At 36.0% G+C, this 22,637-nt stretch overlaps 2 protein-coding genes across 3 annotated transcripts; one reads left to right on the top strand and one right to left on the bottom strand.

Moving 5' to 3' along the window:
* Window positions 1–267: 267 nt before the first annotated feature.
* On the bottom strand, window positions 268–7,083 carry lrr1 (leucine rich repeat protein 1). The gene is made up of 5 exons (XM_028001183.1): window positions 6,901–7,083; window positions 5,784–5,882; window positions 4,197–4,449; window positions 2,831–3,305; window positions 268–1,282 (listed from the first exon to the last, which is right to left on the bottom strand). The coding sequence occupies exons 1-5, from the start codon at window positions 7,081–7,083 to the stop codon at window positions 1,027–1,029; spliced, it is 1,266 nt and encodes a 421-aa protein (XP_027856984.1). The 3' UTR covers window positions 268–1,026.
* Window positions 7,084–11,817: 4,734 nt separating this feature from the next.
* ywhaqb (tyrosine 3-monooxygenase/tryptophan 5-monooxygenase activation protein, theta polypeptide b) lies at window positions 11,818–22,428 on the top strand. Of its 2 annotated transcripts, XM_028000710.1 has the most exons (7): window positions 11,818–11,963; window positions 12,374–12,757; window positions 16,425–16,499; window positions 19,152–19,275; window positions 19,393–19,556; window positions 19,639–19,734; window positions 21,530–22,428. In XM_028000710.1, exons 2-7 carry the CDS (start codon window positions 12,464–12,466, stop codon window positions 21,599–21,601), a joined length of 825 nt encoding a protein of 274 aa, XP_027856511.1. In that variant the 5' UTR covers window positions 11,818–11,963; window positions 12,374–12,463; the 3' UTR covers window positions 21,602–22,428. The 2 variants fall into 2 exon arrangements, with proteins under 2 accessions (XP_027856511.1, XP_027856512.1); XM_028000711.1 differs by lacking the exon at window positions 16,425–16,499 and having other exon boundaries at window positions 11,819–11,963.
* Window positions 22,429–22,637: the final 209 nt, after the last annotated feature.

The following is a 22,637-nucleotide window of genomic DNA, read 5'->3' as shown; positions in this document are numbered from 1 at the left end:
CCAGATTTTGTTGATCATGAATGATTTATAAAATTAATAAAACAGAAAATTATCCAAGAGAGTGAATACATTTTTAGCCAATGTATTCGTCTTCTACTATTAGACAAAAAGTGCAGGAGAAAAGCATAAAAAGCTGAAAATAATTTATATAATGCAACTTTATGGGACAAACTTTAGAAACCACTGAGTGACTAAATGGTTTATCTATCATAAAACTTTACATTTCTATTCCCACATAATTAACATGTTATAGAATAAGGCACACACTTTAAACAATGAATACTTTTATTATTTATGCACTTATAAAAACTCACGGACTTTACAAGCTGAATCACTAGAGATGCACCAACAAATCATCCAAATACTGGAAGTGACCAATTTCCCCTTGTTGGCCAGGTCAAATATGGAAAAATATGAAACTTTCATCTAATTATTAAATGGATCAAAGCGAAGAAATTCAACCATTTTTCAGTCTTCACAACATAAACCAACAGCATGAAGTTTGAGGCACTTTTTGGGTTTGGTAAAAACCAGTAAAAGGTAAAAAAAAAAAAAAACTGCAGAACATTTGTTTTCCTCCTTTATGTCTAATTGACCTAAAAAATGTTTTTAAAAAATCAATCAGGAAAAGCCTGACGAGTGCAGCTTTAATAATGGCCTCCTTGTTGGACCCTGATGTGCTGTGCTTATTTCTTTATTCCCCCGTCTCGTAGATGTAGGTCAGTAGAGGAACCTGAAGTCTGATATATGAGAAGGAGAAAAGGATGAAGTTTCAGATTTTCACAGCAGTGCAGTAGAAATGCATTGTTTTTAATAGTCAACACGACTCTAATAAAACCAAGCATGTAGGTGTAAAACCAGCTGAATAAAGCGCTGTTAAAACAAACAAAAAAAGTAATCTAAAGAAATCGTCAGGAAGATTCTAGGTTCTAACTAGCCCAGCTGCCTCCATATATTCTCTAAAACAATGTAACAAGGTCTTTTGCAGCGTTTTGTAATGTTTTTGACCACTTAAGGTGTCGTTTCTCATCTCAGGCCTCGCTGAAGACAGCCGTCTAAAAACTCGGAGTAGCAGGAGAGGGAGCAGAAGTGCTGCTGCACCGGCGCGTCCGTGCCGCCCATGTCGTCCACCAACACGACCGTGTGAGACACTTGGTGCAGGTTTATGCTCACTGCCGTCTTGATGTGGAAGCTGACGCAGATGCGCCTGCACTCGCACATCTTGGCCGCTTCGAGTTCTCCACACAAGTGGGCCGGGATGAGGTGAGGACCGTACGGGATTCTGGGAGAGGAATCAAAGAGCGGGTCGAGTCAAGTTTGTTTGTATAGCAAATCTCAGCAATAAGGCAGTTTAAAGTGCTTTACACCATAAAAAAATAATACAATAATGATGAGCCATGATTTTAAGGGGTGGTATTATGTGTTTTCCAGCCGCATAGTATCATTTTAAAGTGAAATAAAGTAACTACATTACCATTTGAAGTTCTCTCTTAGACCGCAACCCACTTCCTCTATTATTATTATTATTATTATTATTATTATTATATTCACAGTCATTCACAGACGCTCTCGGTGAGTGCCAGCTGGAAGCGGGTCCAAGTGGAAAACAAATAGTTTGGACCTCTACTGTGGCTTGTGGAGAAAACATTTCACCAGCCACTCAGACATTTCACCAGCCACTGTTTCTCTTTCTTTCAATTACAAATCCCACCAGTACAAGCAAATGACATAAAATACATAATTTATTCTTAACTCTATGAAAATCAATTTACTGACAATAAGTTTACCATACATATGTACGTACACAAACTAATTTAACATAAAGCATGGACACCTTAACAAAGGTGTAGTGCAATAAGTTCACTTGTAGTAATTACTAACAGCAAGGAGGGTCAAAGAGAACTGAAGGATTTCATTGGATAAGCCCAATGTCCGTCAGTGAAATCAATCAATGGGCTGCCGCAGTCAGTAAAAATTAGATTTGATATATATTTTTTGTTAAATTATGACAGTCTAGGTCTGTCCCATATACAGTATGTGCATCAGTCTGTAGTCCAGTCACCCACTCCTTCCCTGGACAGAAGTTGAAACTGAATGCAGCTTTTTTTTTTTCTGTTCAAATTGTCAACCCGCCATAATAGCGAGTGTGTTGCTCCAATTTACAGGCCACTTCATACATTTGGCCAGTGGCGGGTGCTAATTTCCACCCCTGCCTTCAGTTAGTTTAAAAATGCTATAAATGTAAAATATGACTTAAAAGAAATTTTATGTCTTGAAATTGGAACTCTGTCTCTTTAAAAACTCCTGCTCTTTCTAAAACTTCACCTTCATGAAGCCATCACAACATGGCTCCTCTATTAACCCTTTAACAACGTTTTTACCAGAATTGCACTGAGAAGTAGCTCCTGTAATGAGCGCAAATGGCGGTAAAACCAGAAGACTAATTGTGTTGGAGTTCCGTTTGGGTTGCTAGGTAACGGGCCGGGCTCTGCCGGGGTTGCTAGGTGATGGGCAGTGATGCTCATTTGTGACATTAAATTCCTTTTTTTGGAAACAGCTAATTTACTAGACACTAAAAAACAAACTTATTGCCAAAATAACAGCAAGGTGTTTTTTGGGGGGCTTTTTTTAGAAGCAGATGAGACCCAAGCGGAAGTATAAAAATGTGAATTTTGTATAATAGATCCCCATTAAGTTTAGATACATGAATTTAAGAGAGTGAACACCATGGTATATCATGATCAACAGTGTTAAATGCTGCACTTAGGTCCAACAACTTAGGAACAACAGAGATGGAAGATCTATCAAAGTAACAGAGTTATAACCTAACCTGAGATCAGCTACAGCTCTGGACGCGATCTCCTGTAGTGGAAGGGGGAAGGCGAGTTGCATGGTGTGGTCCAAAGGGTTGGGCTGGACAAACGGATTCCCAAACAGATCCAAGTTCTCCAGACTCAGCTTAAAGAAGTCTGCGGGCAGAACCGTCAGCTGGTTGTGAGCAGCAGATAGGAACCTCAGCTTCGAGAGTCGGCCGATTTGGAGCGGCAAACCCGCGAGTTTATTGTCGTCCAGCTTGAGGTTCATCAGTTCTCTGAGCTGGCAGAACCGGGACGGGAGGGACTGCAGCCGGTTCTGGCTGAGGTCCAGCACCTGGAGGGTCTGCTGCAGCGTGGACAAGCACAGGGCTTCGCTAAAGGCCTCCAGGTGGTTGTTGTGTAGGATGAGTTCAGAGAGGCAGCCGAGGTCGCCGATGGTGGCCGGGAGCTTCTTGATGTGGTTGTTGCTCAGATCCAGCCTGCGGAGAGCTAAAGTCATATTTAGTAAATTAGAATATGGGTTCAGATGAAGCCTGTTTGTCAGATTAAAAGTACTTTTTGAAAACAACATTTAAGCAGGTATTCAATATGCGTTTCATTAAGACCACACAGTAAAGTTCATGCTCTTTTCAAGCATTTTCACAGTAATTTTTCCAACACCACTGCTTGAAGATAAAAAAAAAAAGATACAAAAGTACTAAAAAATTACAACTTCAATTTGCTATTATACAGCATCATTTATTAGTGTTATTGGTAACATCTTGTGATAGTATTCTACATTCAACAGCAAGAAAAACTAAAATATAACAAAATTTTATGTGTTGAAAAATTTCTCTCACACACTATACAGATGACTGGTGTGAGAACAAAACACTAATTTAACAAAAAATAATTATTTCATTAAAATTCAAAGTAAATTAACCTTAATTTCAATACACAGATCAATAAGTTATTTTGCCATTCGGGTAAATAGATATTCAAAAAATTTAATAAAAGATGATCTTGCAAAGTTTTCTGTCATTTAACAAATAGTATTAATTTTAGTAATTCTAACTTCAGATAGTGAGAAAAAAAATATTTATGTCTTTTTATTATCTTTAAATACCTGGTTTCAACCATAAATAATACTTTCCGAATTTACGCATTTAGGTATTTGTATAATATTGAACATCCATATGAAAAGATGTTGAATATTTTTTAATTTTAAGACGTATTCACTGAATACAGAGAAACCTATAATATTAAAAGTTTAATAGTTAGTTTTAATTAAGAAATTTGTCCAAAACCAGTAAGTTAGTGGGTATTTGTGATCTTGGTGTGGGCTGCAATGAAAATGATTTAAAACAAAAATGAGCTTCAAGTAACAAATGACAGATGCACCTTTGAGGGACAGCATGCGCATGTCCACCCGGGACAGTTTGCAGTAGGACACCTGCAGCTGCTCCAGAGAATATGGGAAGTTGGAGGTGAGCGGGTAATCCTTCTTGGACATGACTGAGAGCTTCTTCTTCGGCTGCTCCACATCTCTGGCTCGAACCGGAGTGAGCGTGGACAGAGGAAGGCTGCTCGTGTCGCTCCCTCGGTCGGCCAAACGCGCTGCTGACAGGAAGTTCTTCAAACTGTTTGCATCGGCCTGAAACAAAATATGAACGAGATACAGGTGTGTCAGGATATGGGCCAGGTGACGCATATAGCAGACGGATGTATTCTTGTGATGTTGGTTGTGTTTGACCGAATTCCTTAAAGTAAGTGGCCTGATTTTGTTGGACAGTAATATCCTGACACAATTCTTTTAAAATGAACCGTATTAGCTCCATGCTGCTGGGAATAAAGTAGGGAACATATAGCAGAAGATCGTTCTTAACATTTTTACTGAGTAAAGTATGATGGCGATTGTAGATAGGAAAAAGAAAGACTAAATTTTCACCAAAAAGCTCAGATATTTTTAGATTAATCTCAAAAATGTTTTAGGGAAAAAAAACAAGGAAATTTCTGAGTTTGAAAAGTAACCTTTATATTTTGTGAGAAAAAACTAAAATTGTAAGATTAATCTTTTGTAACTTTTGAAACTCTGGAATTTTCAAGATTTTCTACAAATTATTCTAGAAAATTTGAGATAATCTAGAATATTTAGAGTTTTTTCTCACGAATGTTTGACTTTTTAAACTCAGAAATGTTTTTGTTTTTCCAGAAAATTTCAGAGATTTTCTAGCAGATGTGCAATCCTTTTTTTCTATCTACTGTAAATGGCCCCATTTCACTGTCATAGTAAAGTAATTAAGCACAGAAGCCTCCAAAAAAAACATGAAGGAAAAACTGCACTATGGTCTGGATATTATGGGTTAGTTTTCCATTTTTTTCTGAGGCCTAACCTCGATTGGAGTTTATTCTTTACCAGCACTATTATCCTTACAAAAAGAAAAATGTCCATCCGTCAGGTTCCTTGCAAGAGTTCTGAATTTAGCAGAACATTAAGGATTAACGCCCATTTGCTAAACTCAAAAACAAGGTTTGGATCATATGCTGTTGGTTGATGTGCTTACAGACCGAAAATGGCAGCAAATTTTAGTTTGATACTTTGAATAGTTTGAATAAAAGTGAGACATTTTAGCTTGAGAGTCGATTAAGGGAAAGGAGGTCCACTCCTCTGGCCCATGATTGGTGCATCTTTCTCTCACCGGAAGCCAATTTTTAATACTAATTATTTATCTGATTTGTTCTTTTTGAAGACTTTTTATGCTGGACACTTTTGTTCATAATGTTTTGGGGGTTGAGGTGTTGCATGTCTGGACAATTATTCCCTCTACTTTTGGATGCTGTGCACATAGAAAGAAGTTTTGCCCTTTCTTTTTTACTTTTGGACAGTCGTTATGATGCATAGAAAATAGAAAAGCCTTATTCCAGGGTAAAAAAAAAAAAAAGATTGCCACAAGAAACACTTTCTTCCTCAAACTGTTAGTGTCATACCTTACTCAGACAAACATCAACAGCTGGTTCCTTTAGCCTCACAGTTGCTTTGCCCTCTTCCACAAACCAAGTGAAGAACTTCTCTATGTTGTCTCTCAGCTGAAAGAGAAATTGCAAAACATTCGTATGACAGACAACAAAGCAAAGCATCATAATTACATCAACAGTGAATCACTCCTTGAACAAGGCCAGTCAGGTGTTGAACTTACGTCAACAAACAAATTAAGACATGTTTCGCCCATTTCAATCATCAGCTCAGGGGTTTATGGAGCCATAGATAAAGATTATAACATTTAAATCCTAGTTATAGAATTTGGAATATTGATAATTAATCAAGGTTGTAAAACGTGTGGCTCAGGGACAATTAGTGGACCTTGAAATGATTTTGATCTGCACACGTCAAGAACAGTGAAAATGTGTCCAACAAAATAGATAACAGTAATAAACCACAACTGCCCACAACTATATACAAATAGGTTTGATAGTCTTATCTGACTTAAAACAGTACGTTTTGTTGTATTTAACGTCAGATTGTGGTGAATAAACTCCTTTTTAAAAATGCAAGATATGCAAATATTTGATTTCAATTGTAGAATATGCAACATTTTTCCCTTAGGAAAGAAAACAACCTTCCAACGGATACAAAAAGCTTTAAAGTTAAAGTAATTGGCAGACTTTGGCAAAAAGAAGTGTGACTTTAAAACAGTAACTGCACATTTATTGATATTTATTGATACTCTCATTGCACAAACAGTGGAGAAAACAGTGAATGTAATAATCTGGACAACAGAGACAGCTTTGGGGAATCTTGAACCTCAATTGGAATTTATCCTGACAATAATAAATCACAATCCTTATAAGAAATGTATCACGATAATAAAACGATACGGTAAATGCAAACACGTACATACAGATTTTTTTTTTTTTTTTACTGACTGACTTAAAACAGGAAATGTTTTGTCATTTCATGCCAGATTGTGATAAACACAATCTGATTCCAACTGAAGAATATTTGAAATTTTCCCTTATGGGTACAAAAATGCTGGAAAGTTTTAGTAGTTGGAATCAGAGGACAGTCAGAACACTCTGTACCCTGCGAAAGGAACAACTCACTGACCTTATATTTTGACCCAGTTCTGTCTTTGGCCGTGCAGATCATCATGTAGATGTTACTGCGCTGACTCGACTTGTCCAAATGCTTCCCGATGGAGACCACCGCTCTCGCGCCCTTTCCCCTACTTTTCATCCCGAATGACGGGAGCATCCGGTTCACCACCTCCACATCGCACTGCAGCTTCATGGCTCCTGAAGGCAGAGGGAGGGCCGAGCATGGAGGGTTAGGCGCATACCAGAGGAAAACCTCCGCCAAAAAAAAAAACCCGAAAAAAAATAATAAAACAAACAAAAAGCAGTAAAAGTCTAGCCGCGGACTCTGCTAACAACAAACATCCGATCTGCTGCGATGCCAACAGGTAGCCGCCTCCTTCCTCGAGGAGCAATGGAGCCGAGCTTCATCGAGAAGATCGATCAGAAACTCCCGAACAGCTCCGGGTTCCCCGCTGGCACCGAAAAGCTGTTTTGGGGTTCGGGATTGTTCTCGCCTGTCAGCTGGATAGCAGCAGTTTTAGCATAATCCCGCGCGAGGGAAGTGACGTCAGAGAGGCTCGTTCAATACGTAGGACAGGCGCGTTACACAGGAACGCCACAAGAGGGAGGCAGAGAGGCATCAGGGCGTTCTCGTTGCAAACGCTTGGCTTTCCACACTTTTTTTTTTTTTTTTACAAATTAAGATCTGAAAAGTGTGGTGTGGTTTTGAATTAAGCCCATTTACTCTGACAACCCCAAGACAAAACAGAGTTCAACCAGTTACCTTCAGAGGTGATGTGTTCCAGTGTAAACACAAGAACTTATAGGTTTGTTACCAACAAACAGCAATATTTTCATATACACCAAATATCAGTTTCTCTGATTTTCTTTAAACACAGTTTTATTAGTTTTACCAACAAAAGAATATAGAATTGTACATCATACTGTTACATCACACTGCATAAGAGGAGAAGATAAAGAACAAAATAAAGTGGAAAAACGTCTGCTGTACTATGTTACGTATTCATGTCATATTGTACACATATTTATACAAATTTAATGTCTGACAACAAGACACTGACAAAACAAAACATCCAGTACTGGAGGAGGATGTTCACTGGTTAAGACTTTCTCTGGTTTTACTAGTTGTAGTTATGTGTTTCAATGAAATTTTTGTTTTTGTTTTATTCTATCTAGTTCTAACTCAGAGGTCTGCAACTTTTATAGTCAAAAGAGCCATTTTTGTTCTTAGTTCAGCTAAATAAAAATTTATTTGACATTTTAAAAAAAAGACAACGTATATCATATATTTAAAATATCACCTATAGTATTAGGAAATGTGTTATTTTCAACTGAAGCACCATAATATTTCTATTTCTCTTTAGCCAAAAGGGGTTGATGTGTTTTACTTCAATAAGTGTGACATTATGTAGAAAAATAATATTTTTGAACATAATTACAAGAAAAATAGATGTCAACAAGTATTACTGGTACTTGTCATGCCATTTTACTGTGGAATAGCTAAACTATTTGTAAAAATATCTATTTTTAAAAACAGTTGGTTGTTCATCATGTTTAGCCAAAGCTACCAGTACCACTGGAAGATCCAGAGACATCTGCAGCGATCATTTTAAGTACAGTTGCGTTATAAACATTTTTGTGTGTTAGTAAAAAACAAACAAACAAACAAACATCTAAGCTACTTGAAATGTTTTGTACGTTACTTCAGTGTTTCTTTTATGCGGGAAGCCTTTATTTCTGGCACAGGTTTCTCAACGCTCCACTCTTAATATGGCGGAGGCGTTGACGTGTCATTTTTTACTCTGACATCCATTTATTGCAGCGTGGTTGAGCAGGGAAGAGTATGGCAAGACGATTTAACATAAATTCAGTTTTACCGCCCACATTCCAGATATCTCGAATTGTTTTATGACTAGACGTTTTAGTGATTTAAGATATCTCTAATTATATTTTGACTAGACAAAATACCTATTTGAGATATATCTAATTACATTCTGACTAGTCGAAATTACGTCAGATTTACCATTGAGTTGGAGACTTCAGTTCAAAATATCTACAATGAATTACTCACTATCTGAAATACACATTTCAGATATCTACAATTAAATTATGACTAGTCATGAAGTAAATTCAAGATATCTCGATTTTAGTTTTGACTAGTCACAATTCTAATAAAATATCTCTAATGACTCCATAATTCAAAATATCTTGAATGTATGTTTGAATAGGATATATGTTTTGACTGGTGAAAACTAAATTATAGATATCTTAAAAGCAAATAATGACTAAACAAAACTAAATTAAAGATATCTTGAATTGTAATTTTGACTAGTTAAAATTTCTTTTAAGCTTTTTTTCTTTTAAGATATATTGAATTACTCAGCTTTTCCATTTAAGATATCTTAAATTAACATTCTGACTAGTCAGAATAACATTACTGATATCTTGAACATGTATTCTGTATAGTCAAAACGTCCCTGACTTACGTGGCAATTTGAAAGTTTAATAAAACAAGGAAAACTAGAAAAAAGATGTTTGAAAATGCGCCACTTTCATGTTGAAAATGGTTTGACAATAGCAATTTTAGCTTTTCAAAGCTGTTTTTCAGTGCATTCAGTTTGTCGGAAATGAAAAAAAAGGAAATTCTTTACAGATTACTGAAGCAGTTTTAAAGTCCATGAAGTTTTGCGTTCTCCAAACATTGCCGAGCTCTTTCTACATTGTGGCATTTACTGTCAATTTTGTGCAGGAAGTATAAATTCTGCAACTGTTTGGACAGCACAAAGGGGCTTCCACGCAATTGTTTATTCAGATATCTAAAAATGTAATTTTGACTAGTCATAATTACGTTCAAGATATCTTAAATTGTAATTACGGACAGTCAAAATGTCGTTTTGTCTAGTCAAAATGCATTTTTAGGTATCAAGAATGTAATTACGGATAATTAGGATAAACCGAATTTATGTTAAATTATGTTAAATTTACGGCTTGCCATAGCCAGACTCACCATGGCAATACGATGACGTCTCCATACGTCGCTCTGATTGGAAGAAACCCCGCGGTCCTCGTTTTCTGCAGAATTGAGGTTCATAGACATTTGGAAAATAGACGCCGCAGTAAGGGACGTCGCATGACCGTCAGTGTGGAGCCATATTCACTATATTAGAAAGAACATTGCTTGCATAGTTCATTTATTACAGTAATGCAATTCACTACTTAAACACTTTCTATGCATTCATTTTATACATGCTGATATTTTCAAATAATTATTATTTTTGTGCTTACAGCTAATAAAATACATGTACAATTAGAATATTACATAAGACCAATAAAAAACTTGTAGTTATAAAGGTTGTTTTCAAAAAGAAGCTTTGATCTAATAAGCAATTCCCATCAGAAGTCATGGTCTACAGAAGTCATGGTCTAATTCGCTGATATTTTTATTGTTATTATACTATTTTATGGGCTGCACAGTGGCGCAGTTGGTAGCACTGTTGCCTTGCAGCAAGAAGGTCCTGGGTTCGATTCCCGGCCGGGGTCTTTCTGCATGGAGTTTGCATGTTCTCCCTGTGCATGCGTGGGTTCTCTCCGGGCACTCCGGCTTCCTCTCACAGTCCAAAAACATGACTGTCAGGTTAATTGGTCTATGAATGGTTGTTTGTCCTGTATGTCTTTGTGTTGCCCTGCGACAGACTGGCGACCTGTCCAGGGTGTACCCCGCCTCCCGCCTGGAACGTAGCTGGAGATAGGCACCAGCAACCCTCCCGACCCCATTAGGGACAAGGGTGAACAGAAAATGGATGGATGGATGGATACTATTTTATTTTACTTACCTTGACAAATAACCAACTGTAACTGAATTAAATGTTTAAATGTTTTTAAAGGTCATTTAAATTCACTCTAAACACACGGTTTTGTGTTTGAAGTCTTATTATTTGCAGATATTCAATTTGTCTCAGGCCGTCACCTTCATAGATGGACCAAATGGTATAGAGGAGTACAATTTGCTTCATAAAGCCCAATCTTTACCGGTAAATAACATGTCCTGCACTTAATAAGAGTAATCAGGTATATAACATTAAACATTTTTTACACTCAAAAAAGCATCAGGAGATGAGCCAGGAAAGGTTTATGGACCTCCAGTGTTCTCTATGTAAAATTAAATATGGCTCTTCTTGAGATCATAAGATGTATAAATATTGGCCAGAGACTGGAACTGAGCTAATTTTCCCTTGACTGGTTTGTATCGCTAAGAATTCCCACTATTTTCAGTTTAAACCAACACCATGTCCACCATGTCTACTGTTTTGAGTTTATTAAAAATGATTTAAAGAGACATGTAGCTCATTTTTGTGTGCTCTTTAATATCTTGCAATTCTAGAAAACCACAAGGAACCCTAATGACAGAAATATATAATGCAGACAACTTGAATTTCTTTTAATGTTTGGTCCATATACTTGTATCAAGGACCAACAAATAAACAAACGGTTTAATTTAAAAGGAAGTGCAAAAAGTGAATGGCCCACTGCTTTTATCAATGAAACTTTCAGCATCTGGCCATTATCAAGCACTACTGCACTTTCTTTATGAAGATATCAATGTTTAAAGCGCAACCCCCCAAAAAAGAAAACTCCAAAAACATGCCACATGTCTCTAGCGGAAAGGTGAGTAAGTTCATTGTTTACTGTATCCAGAAACCCAAATTCCCAGGAAGACTTGAAGGTTTGCGTTGAGAACTTTACCACTCACAACATGGCGGACGCTTCCTACGGGCCAACGAAGCCAAAGCACTGTCTGGTCTTCAATATCTATGCTCTGGTCATGATTCCGCCTACAAACCAAGTCCCGCCTACTTCCCCCGCGCTAAAGCACGATTGGCTCAAATCAACAACTGCCTCTGTCAATCGAACCAAACCCCGCTTTCTGATTGGAGGATTAGAATCCAGATGAGCCTCCTTCTTTTTTAGCACAATCAGTCCGGGGCTGTTTTTTTTCGGCTACTACGGTTTTGTGCTTGTTTGACCAATCCCTCAGCTCGGATCAGTTCGGGGAGCGAATTTGGACTCGATTCGGTGAGAAACAACGCGTTTTATATGTTTTATTCACATTTATTAACTTACCGTGGAGCTAATAAAGTATTGGTCTGTTCAGAGATTTAATTAACGAGCAGCTGACATGAAATTGAAAAAGGAAAGGAGTGGCTGATGGAGCTAACGTTAGCCGCCGCCGCCGCAGACAGATTTAGCTGCTGCTTATAGATCTGATGCTGTCAGCAAGCACCTTCTCTATATACAGATGAATAGTCTAATATTTTACTGTGGTGATTATGATTAAAGTGAAGCTAAACCAAATGGATTTGTTTATTTATCATTGATTTATGCCCTTTACATAATAGATATGCGTTTTAATTTTACATAACATCATTCTTTAAAAGAAAAAAAAAAAAATATCACTCTTTAAGATGATTAAATTTCATTTACAGCTTGTGTAGAATAATCCCTCGTCCACCGCCACTGACTGTCAGCGACACCGGGATTTCTTCATCGCAGAGAACCCAACGGAACATAAAATAATGGACAGGACGGATCTGATCCAGAAGGCCAAGCTGGCGGAGCAGGCTGAGCGCTATGACGACATGGCAGACTGCATGAGGGAGGTGACGGAGATGGGAGGGGAGCTGTCAAACGAGGAAAGGAACCTGCTCTCTGTCGCCTACAAAAACGTGGTCGGGGCGCGGCGGTCCGCCTGGAGGGTGATGTCCAGCATCGGCCTGAAGACCGATGGCAGCGAGAAGAAGCAGCAGATGGTCAAGGAGTACCGGGAAAAGGTGGAGAAGGAGCTGGAAGACATTTGCAACAATGTTTTGGTATGTGCTGCTTACCCACCTGTCTTGAAAGTCCTTTATATAGGGTCTTGCTAGATTTCAAAAGTACATTTATATTAGTAATTTAGTAAGGGGAATAAAAGCTGTATTTTCTTTAAACACAGAGTTAGGTCTAAAACCTTTATATTTTACAGTTTCCGCTAATGGAAGTCTAAACTTAAAGCTACAGTATAACTTTAAAAAATATATATATATTTATATATTGTTTTTTTTGCATATTTATAGAAACTTTCACTATGTCTTGACAGTCTGGTATGTGACAGATGATCTGTGAAAAAAAATCAAGCTCCTCTGCTTTCTCCCAGCGCTCCTAAGTGCTCACTAGAAACAAACTTGTCAGAGCTAGGAGGCGGGTCTTAGCGCTGTCAATCAACCTCATGTGCACTGGCTCATTTCTTCCTGAAAGGAGAGCCTGCTGTGAATGCTAGGCTAGTTAGCATGGCCACCAATGATGGCAGAAAAGAGTTTCATTAAACATAGAGATATGTTCAAAACTTTAAACATAGTATATTGAACAGCTAGTACACTAAAGTTGATTGACAGCGCTAAGACCCTCCTCCTGGCTGTGATTGGTTGTTTTTGATTGGGAGTGGTGCATTTCTCCAGACGGCATTAGCAGTGCAGGAATGAGGTGGAGGAGATGCATCTTTTCACAGATTGTCTGTCTCAAACCGTCACAAAATGGTGACAGTTTTAATAAAAATGTAAAAAAAAAATTTAAATTAAGTAAAAGTTACATTCTGCAGCTTTAAGTATATCAGAAAATTTAAATAAGACTAATGGACAAAGAAATGTGATTCTCCATATTATTTTCTGGGCAACAGAGTTTCTAAAGTCAGAGGCTTCTTCAGATTCACTGTAATACTGACTGCTACAGGAGATCCTTCTTGAATACAGCTGTCAGCATCACCAATTTTTTTGAAAAATCTAGAATAAAATAACTTACACCACCCAATTTTCCTTTGAGATCAATAAACCAGTTTTGAATTTGAATTGAATAATATGTTTGCACCAGCATGGAAAAGAGAGCAGGCATCTGGAGCTTCTATAAATCTAGATCTAGACAATATTCAAAACTTTTAGAAATTGTATTTTGGGTTTTCATAAGACTAAATCAGCATAAATAGACTTGAAACATAAAATATATATGTACAGTATATCAGAGTTAACGTTCTATGAATTTTGTAAATAACCTATTGATTATATTAAAATCAACTGAGATCAACTTGTACTTTATACATACAGTTTATTATAGATACCCCTGCGTACATGATTGAATATAAATTAGAATAAAATGGTAAAAAGGAGAAGAATATACTTTAGAAATGCTAATCTCTACTGAACAAATGCTGAACTTAATCAGTACACTAAGCATGTGAGCGCTATAAGAGTCATCAGATATGTAATATTATACGTATTTAGAACAGAAGTTCATCAGATGAAGATGAATCAGAAAAGGCCGGTTTATCTACTTCCCTTATTCTCACAGTAAAATATGACTCTTCTTTGTATCATAAGATGTAAAAATATTGGCTGAAATCGGACTAATTGCTAAAAACTCCCAAAGTTTTCAGTTTAAAGAGGCAGTAACCAAAACTAATCCACTTTTTTTTGGTGGATTTTTATTAAAAATCATTTAAAGTTTCAAATTCAAAAAATACTTGTATTTATTCCAAAGTAAAATGAAATCAATTCTCCAATCTTAATCAGCTGCTCCCTGTTGTAAACCACTGTGTTGCTATAGTTACGCATCATAAAAATGTATGAAAAATATTGCCAAAAATCACAGTTGTCCAAAAACAAATAGCAGTTTTGCCCCCAGAAAGTTTTGAAAAAGAAAAAAAATCTCAATGAAAGTACAGAGCTACACTCAGCTCTAGAAAAGCATCTGCTTTAAAACATAATCTTGTAATTTCTTTATTTTTGTTGGGCTAAACATGCAACCTATATCGATTAACTTGTAGCTCATTTTTTGTGTCCTTCTGAAAACCATAAACAATTACCATCCTAGTAATGAAGTCCTGTTTTTAAAGTTAAATAGTATTGAGTGTGTTTCCTGTGACCTTTCCCCTGTTGTATAAATAAAGTGTGTGAACCCGGGCCGGATAAGGAAGCACTACAGAGTCCTCCCCTCTCCCAGTCCTGCCTGTTGGGAATCTGGATTTAGAACAATGAACCTTTTTTTTTTTTTTTTTTTTTTTTTTTGGGTGTGAACTGACAATAGGTTGTGGAACCGAGTCAGCAAGGTGTGTCTGAATAGACTGAGAGTGAATTGAGCACACACACACAAACACACACACCCACAGACACAGGAAGTGTAAGACACTCGGGGCCCCATCTGGCAGACAGAAGCCTCCTGTGGTTGCCCCATTGCAAGAATTCGCATCTAGAAATGAGTCAGAGCAGTTTTATACGTCGCACCAATGCAACGCCCTCCTGAAACCTTCATTTCAAGATTTAGCTTTAATGGATCACCAGATGATGCATTTTCACTTCTGGCTGGATTTTAAAACTTTATATTATTCCTGCTGTCAGAGTTGGGTTACTCTAGTAAGTAACTTTTTGGGGGGGGGGAAACTTTTAGGAGTATTTTTGCTACGCTGTACTTTTTACTTTTATCTGAGTAATTTTATTATGAAGTATTTCTACTCTTACTTGACTGAAATTTGTGGGGTTTCTACCCACTGAATGAAAAACAAACATGTTTTAACTACAAATTCACCAGACACACACCTGCAGTTTTTGTTAAATTTCATAAAAATTGTTTGAAAGAATTTTTTATTCTCATTTGTTACCTGTATGAATTATCATTTTGGTCCTTAAAATGCCAAAATTTCCACTTAACGTTATATTTTGGTTAATCTGATTAGGTAATTTATAAATATGAAATGATTGATAATTTGATCAGTTACTCAGCACATGAGTAGACTTTTTTACAAAATACTCTTTTACTCTTTCTTTGAGTAATTTATTGGTTACTTTTTACTTTTACTTGAGTAAAATTTCTGGATTTTCTTCCCACTGAATGAAAAATAAACATGTTTTAACCGAAAAATTCACCAGACACAGACACACACCTGCAATTTTGGTTAAAGTTTTATAAGTTTTCCATTGAAAACTGATTTGGAGACATTTTCTTTCGCCTGATTTTGTTACTTAAACGCTTGATCCTTAAAATACCAAAATTTCCATCTAAGTTTATATTTTGGTCTGTCTGATTATATAATTTATAAATATGAAATGATTGATAATTTGATCAGTTACTCAGCACATGATTAGACTTTTTACCAAATACCTTTTTTCCCTTTGAGTAATTTCTTGGATGGCTACTTTTTACTTTTACCTGAGTAAAAATATGTTGAAGTAGTGCTACTCTTACTCGAGTACAATTTTTGAGTACTTTACTCACCTCTGCCTGCCGAGTCTCAGTCTGAGTAAATCTGCGCGGAAAGGTATCTGTATGATGAGGATAATCTGGATTTTGGGAAAACAAAGAAAAGCTGTTTGGTCCAGCCATCGTCAAGCAACACCTGAAAATGTTGAATGCTGCCTGTGACTCAGCTCATCGTGTGTGTGTGTGTGTGTGTGTGTGTGTGTGTGTGTGTGTGTGTGTGTGTGTGTGTGTGTGTGTGTGTGTGTGTGTGTTGAGAAGAAGAGGATATGTTGGAGAAACTGCTGGTTCTCCCCCGTCTGTGTTGATTTCCTGCTGCCAGATGTTGCAGAGGTGCTTTGGTCTCTATCAGGGTTATAATAATTTTGTTTTTCATTATAATGTAGTTTTATTGACTTCTTTTGTAACTAATTCAGTTAGATTTAGTTTTCAGAGTGTGTTTGCTAGTTTTTATGTATTTGTTTAGTATTGTTTAGTTTTTATTGGTTGTAGCAGTAGTTTTAAGGTTTTTTTGTTTCATTTTTAGGTGGATAATTCAAAAATGTCAGTATTTTGATTATATATGTGTCGATTTGGTAATACTGTTTTCGAAACCAACCAACTGACTGGTGTTTTCTCCCAACTTTCTCAATGTTTTCGTTAATTTTACAAACTCACAAAATAGTTCCAGTTATTAAACAAAAATGTTTTCTCTGTTTCAGTTTTCATTAGTTTTAGGTAACTATAACTTGATCTCTAATTATGGAATTATCTGCATCAGCTTCAAACTTAATTTCTATTACATTTTTTATGAGTAAATTAGTGCTATTATAAAGCGTAAACATTCAAACCTAGTCATTGTAAAGTCACCTGGATCCAGAAGAAATGCACAACAAAACTAAATTTTTCCTATTAACATAATGCAGCCTATTAATTATAACAGTTGTATTTTCTAAGTGATTTATTTAGTATTTTGATACGCATGGAGAGTGAGAAAATAAAGGTGAGTGACAGTAATTCTGCTTTTATGTAAAAATCTTCTGTTTTAAAATTCCTTAATTCAGTTAAAGATGCTTACAAAAAATTAAGATTTATGATTGCGTGATAAATCAGGGCGTCCACTCATCCTTAAAAAGTCTTCAGTTCATCAAAATTTAAATGCATGGCCTTTATATTCATTTCTTGGCAGCACTATTTAGTTTTGTACATTCAAAAGCAAGAAACCGGCAATTATGTTCACACTATATTATAAAAAACCAGCATGTTGCGTTTTTATTTTTGTATTATTTGACCCTAACCTTTCTAAAATTGAACCATACCAATAAAGGGACCAAATGTTCAGGGTGGAACTGTGTAGAGTCATAAATAGAAACAACACAGTGGCCAATTAACAAAGTTTGAGGGGAATTTGGATTATTGTGAAACCTGGAGAGTCCCTACACTTGATTGGTCGTGACATCTAAACTCCCAGAAACGCTCTGACTTGGATTTGAACCAAAGACCTTCCTGCTGTGAAGCAACAGCATCAAACTGCTCCGCAATGCAGCCTCGCTTTCTTCACATGCACAGCTGCATACCAAACATACCAGGACATTAACATGAGTTATATGTGTAGTGTTGCATGTCGCGCTCACGCCATGCTGCAGCTGTCCTAATAACAAATGCACTGTTCAGTTGGTGTTGAAAAGGTTTTTAGTAACTGCATAGTTAAACTGAAATGTTCTTGATTTATATAAACTCTACCTCTTTGTTCTCATCGATGCTTGATGCTTCATTTTTAGATAATTTCACATTTCTAAAACTGCAAAAAAAAAAAGGATAAAATTTACTCTGTGTTATATTTTGTATCTCAGCTGTTTGATCTGCCCAGCTCGACTGATTTTTCTCTGTTGTTGAGGTTATTTAACCTCTGTGTTAGATACAGTTTCACTGATTAGCTGATTCTGCATGTTCAAGGAAACGCTTGCATAAATGATGTATTTTCAGGAAGTGATTTACTCCTCATTTGATTTGCGATTTTGTACCAAAACAGCATATTTTGCTATTTAAAGCCTTTAGATTTACATTAGCTGCTGTTGAGGCGTCTCTTAAAGCTGCGGTACAGTTTTTGTTTTTGCAGATTCAGCATTTTTTCTGTAGTACCCAATCGTCGGATTTCCCCGGGAAGTTTAGAGTTTGAGTTTCACAATTCAACATAGACATGAATTTGATTTGACAGATGAGATTCACACACAAAAAGATGTAACATGACGCAATTTAAAAACATGATAAAGCCAAATTAGAGTCTCCTTAAAATGTAAGATGTGCCATAAAGTTGCTTTTATTTTAATTGAATGTTAAATAGGACCTTTACTGAAAAACACAGTTGGGTTCAACTGTATGTTAAGCTAAATAAATAAGAAATTAACCAAATCCTGGTCTTGTTGCTGAAAATGCAAATGAAACCAAATCTAGACAAAGTTGATCAACATTTAGGGCATTTTATTTATTCAGTTTTTTATTTTTAAATTTCAAACCTGCAAAACCCTTTTTATGTTTTGCATCGATAATTATTTACAGATTGCTTGATTTGTTGAAATATTATGTGTTAATTTATTGTTGAGCAGGTAAAAATGGAATAAAATATTCCCACAAATACTCTCAATTTGACAGTTTTCTAAAAACTTGCTCTGTATTCCTACACAGTCTGAAATATTATTGAATTTGAGCATTTTCTAGGTTTAAATCAGTAAAATAATTTTTATTTTCTTGCCTTTTTCCCCTCCTTTTGTTTTCTAAAGAATATAAATCGTATAAGTCTGCTCAAGACAGTGGTTTAATCTTTACTGCAAAGCTTTGTTCCACATCATAACTTCATTTTTGTCATCTATTTTAGTGACGATGTGCAAAAATAGCACGATTAAGTGATGCTAATTTATAGCTTTTGTATAATTTTATTAAAATTAGTTGGCTCCCAGTATTACTGCTGTACAATTTGATATTAAAATATTTCTATCTTTCTTGCAGAAACTGCTGGATAATTATTTAATCACCAACTCCAAAAACCCAGAGAGCAAAGTCTTCTACCTAAAGATGAAGGGAGACTACTACAGATACCTGGCAGAAGTTGCCTCTGGAGACAACAAATCGAGTAAGACCACAAAATTTCTTTAATTTCAGTAATCCATTTTATTTTAATCTGCTTCTAAAATGTTATTTACAGAGTTACATAACAGTAAATGCTTTTAATCTTTTTGGTTTGTTTTAGAAACTATTGAAAACTCACAGCAAGCGTACCAGTCTGCGTTTGACATCAGCAAGACTGAGATGGAGCCCACACACCCCATCCGCCTGGGACTGGCCCTCAACTTCTCCGTCTTCTTCTACGAGATCCTGAACTCCCCAGATAAGGCCTGCGAGCTGGCCAAGAAGGTCGGCACGCTTCCCGAACGCCGCCGCCGTCTCTCCGCTACGTCAAATGGAAACTCTTGAACAACCATCTTTTCTTTTGCAGGCGTTTGATGATGCTATTGCAGAGCTGGACCAGCTTCATGAAGAGTCCTACAAGGACAGCACCCTCATCATGCAGCTGCTCAGAGACAACCTGACAGTAAGCTCTGCTTTCAAATGAACTGCTGTCCTACAGTTTAATTACAATGAGGTGTCTAGAACGGCCAAAAAATATATAGAAATTTAGAGATTAATCTCAGACATTTTCTAGATAAAACAAGGAAAATTCTGAGTTTGAAAAGCTGAAAATTTGCTTGTGGAAATGTAGTAATTCTGAGATTAATTGTAGAGAATTTTTAGAAAAAGAAAAGAAAATTTCTGAGTTTGAAAAGTAGGAAATTGGCTTGTGGAAACTTAGTAATTTTGAGATTAATCTCAAAACAATTTCTAGAAAAAACATGAAAATTTCTGAGTTTGGAGAGTCAAACTTTTGCTGGTAGAAAAGAAGAAATCTTGAGATTAATTTTAAAAAGAAATTCTAGAAAAAATGCAGAAATTTCTCAGTTTGAAAAGTTGAATATTTGCTAGTTGAAACGTAGAAATTTTGAGATTAATTTTAAAAAAAATTCTAGAAAAAAACAGAAGTTTCTGCGTTTTTGAAAAGCCAAATTTGACTATGTGCAGTGACCCCAATATGCCGACACAGGTGTCTTAACCAGGTGCATCTCAATAAATAATTCCAGTAAAAATGGAAAATAATATTTTAGAGAGGCATGTTTCAAGTGTTTTATCTGTTAATTTGGAGACATCCCAAGATAACCCTACGGAAGAGGATTATTCCACTGAAAAAATAAATAAATAAACATTTCAAACTTTTTTTTTTTCTGATTGTGAAAACTTCACACTGCACCTGAAGTAACTTGGGTTATGAGCCTTCCCAAACATTATAATAATACTCAACTCAAGGCATACAATTATATTATATATAATATAATTGTATTATATCCTGGATATGTCTGTGTGCTAGATTTTTTTTTTCCTTCCACTAAACCTTCCATCAATATGATTGGATACAGAAATGTATTTAACAATTACCATTTTGTGGCCATCATTTTAAAAATTAATAAAGATAACGCTTTAATAAGTAGAGAATCTAAATTAGGAGTTTCACATTTTGAATGGACTGACATTAACTTTTTAATGATATTCCAATTTATTTTCAGTTATTTGGGACTTATTGGTTAAATAAGTAACATACAACAGTATCGGCTTTGTATTAAAGTCACATGTGAAGTTTTTCTTCCAGTTTCACTTCCATCTTTTTATTTCCCTGTGCTTCAATTCACTGTTATCCGTCAGTCGTCACTGGTTAGAAAACCGTTTACTGGAAGACCTTTGGTGGGTTGTCTATAACAACACACTGCAGTACCACCAAATCTTACCAAGTATGTTTGGTCTAGTTTCTACTGCAGTTATATTTCCTCTACATACTAAGACAAAACTTGACTTATTTCAACAAAACTAACTTTTGTTACCAACAGGTAACTTTTTAGCGAAATATATGAGCTTGTTTTAAGTCAATAATTCCTTAATATTGATTTTCTTTTTTTTAAGTAATAGTTCAACTGGCAGATTTGTTTAATTTTAACAATTTTACTTGTTTTCCCAGTGGAATTTGTACTTTTACATCAATATTAAGAAATTATTAGCTTTAAACAAGCTCTTATGAAGCTGAAAAGTTACTTATAAATTAGTTTTCCTATTTCAAATAAGTTAATTTTCTCATTTCAAGTGTACTAAGAAACTAGACCTAATATACCTGGTAAGATTTTGTGTTTTTGCAGTTCAACAACCCCTGAAATCCTGAAAACACACGATTGCATTTGAAAATTCAAAAATGAAACACTTTCTGTTCTGTTTAGTTTTTTGATCAGATATTCTTTGTATCTCCACAGCTATGGACATCTGATAACGCTCCGGAGGAGGGCAACGCTGGAGAAGGAGAAGCCGGCGAGACGGAGAACTAGAGCATGCATGCCCCAACTGTTGGGAAAACGACAGAAATGATTTTAAAAAAAAGTTTATGAATAAATCAACTTTCCTCATTATATGCTCCATAACACTCCACTGCTACATTCCATTGCTGAAAAATAATCTTAAACAACCAAAATAAAGTCTTTCAACAGATCAGATTTGGAGACTTCCTTCCATTCCTGTAGTTTTTCTCTCGGCCTTCTTCCCATCTTGTGCAGGTTCAGCTGTAGAAAAAGTAAATAGGAATCTGATTTACGAGACCCCGACCCCTGGAAAGTTGGAAACCTGATCATCTCATTGCATCGTTTTGCAGTTTTTCTACCAGATTACGTGGTACTGTTACTTTTGCTCTGGGTTTAATTTGAACTAAATGTAATTTTTTATTCTTCAGGGAAAAGCCGGTGCACTTTCACTTGCTGGCTGAAGATGTTTGAACACAGCCAAGTACTGCCCAGTGGTTTGAACGTTCGCTCCCTGCCAGTTCTGATCCCAGTGATGCGTTCACTGTCGTCTGTTTAGGGTGAACTTATTGATGCCGATTAGTTTGTCAGTGGAGAGAAGCCATTCCTTCACTTCTCTTGAAATTTTACACTGTAATGGGTCAAATTTATTTTTAGCCACTCTACAGAAGTGAGATTTGTTGGTCTGTTTGGTGATGTACCATGTTTTGTTTTGTTTCGTTTTTTTTCTGTTGAGATTTGGACCACTTTTTTGTTTTCTAATGAATTCAGTTGGTAGTCCTTGAACGCCTCATGGAACTGTTGAATCCTGATGCATCCACTATGTTAACATGAATAAAACATTTTATAAGCCACGTCAATGTTCGTTCTTCATTTATACTTTTGGATTTAGGATTTGTCTTTTATTTAAAAGCACAAAACATCACTGCTTTATTTTTATTTATTTACATATTTTATTGCAGCATTAAAGGACTTTTAAGATGGAATTCATTTTGGTTTTATGTCCTAAATAAACTGCAGAGACAGAATATTCGGGCTACACTTTTAATTCTTTTATTTTATATACATA

Source organism: Xiphophorus couchianus, chromosome 19 (assembly GCF_001444195.1).
Source record: "Xiphophorus couchianus chromosome 19, X_couchianus-1.0, whole genome shotgun sequence".
NCBI classification, from domain to species: domain Eukaryota; kingdom Metazoa; phylum Chordata; class Actinopteri; order Cyprinodontiformes; family Poeciliidae; genus Xiphophorus; species Xiphophorus couchianus.
Note: the sequence above shows the minus strand (reverse complement) of the source record. Positions and strands in the feature narration are given on the sequence as shown.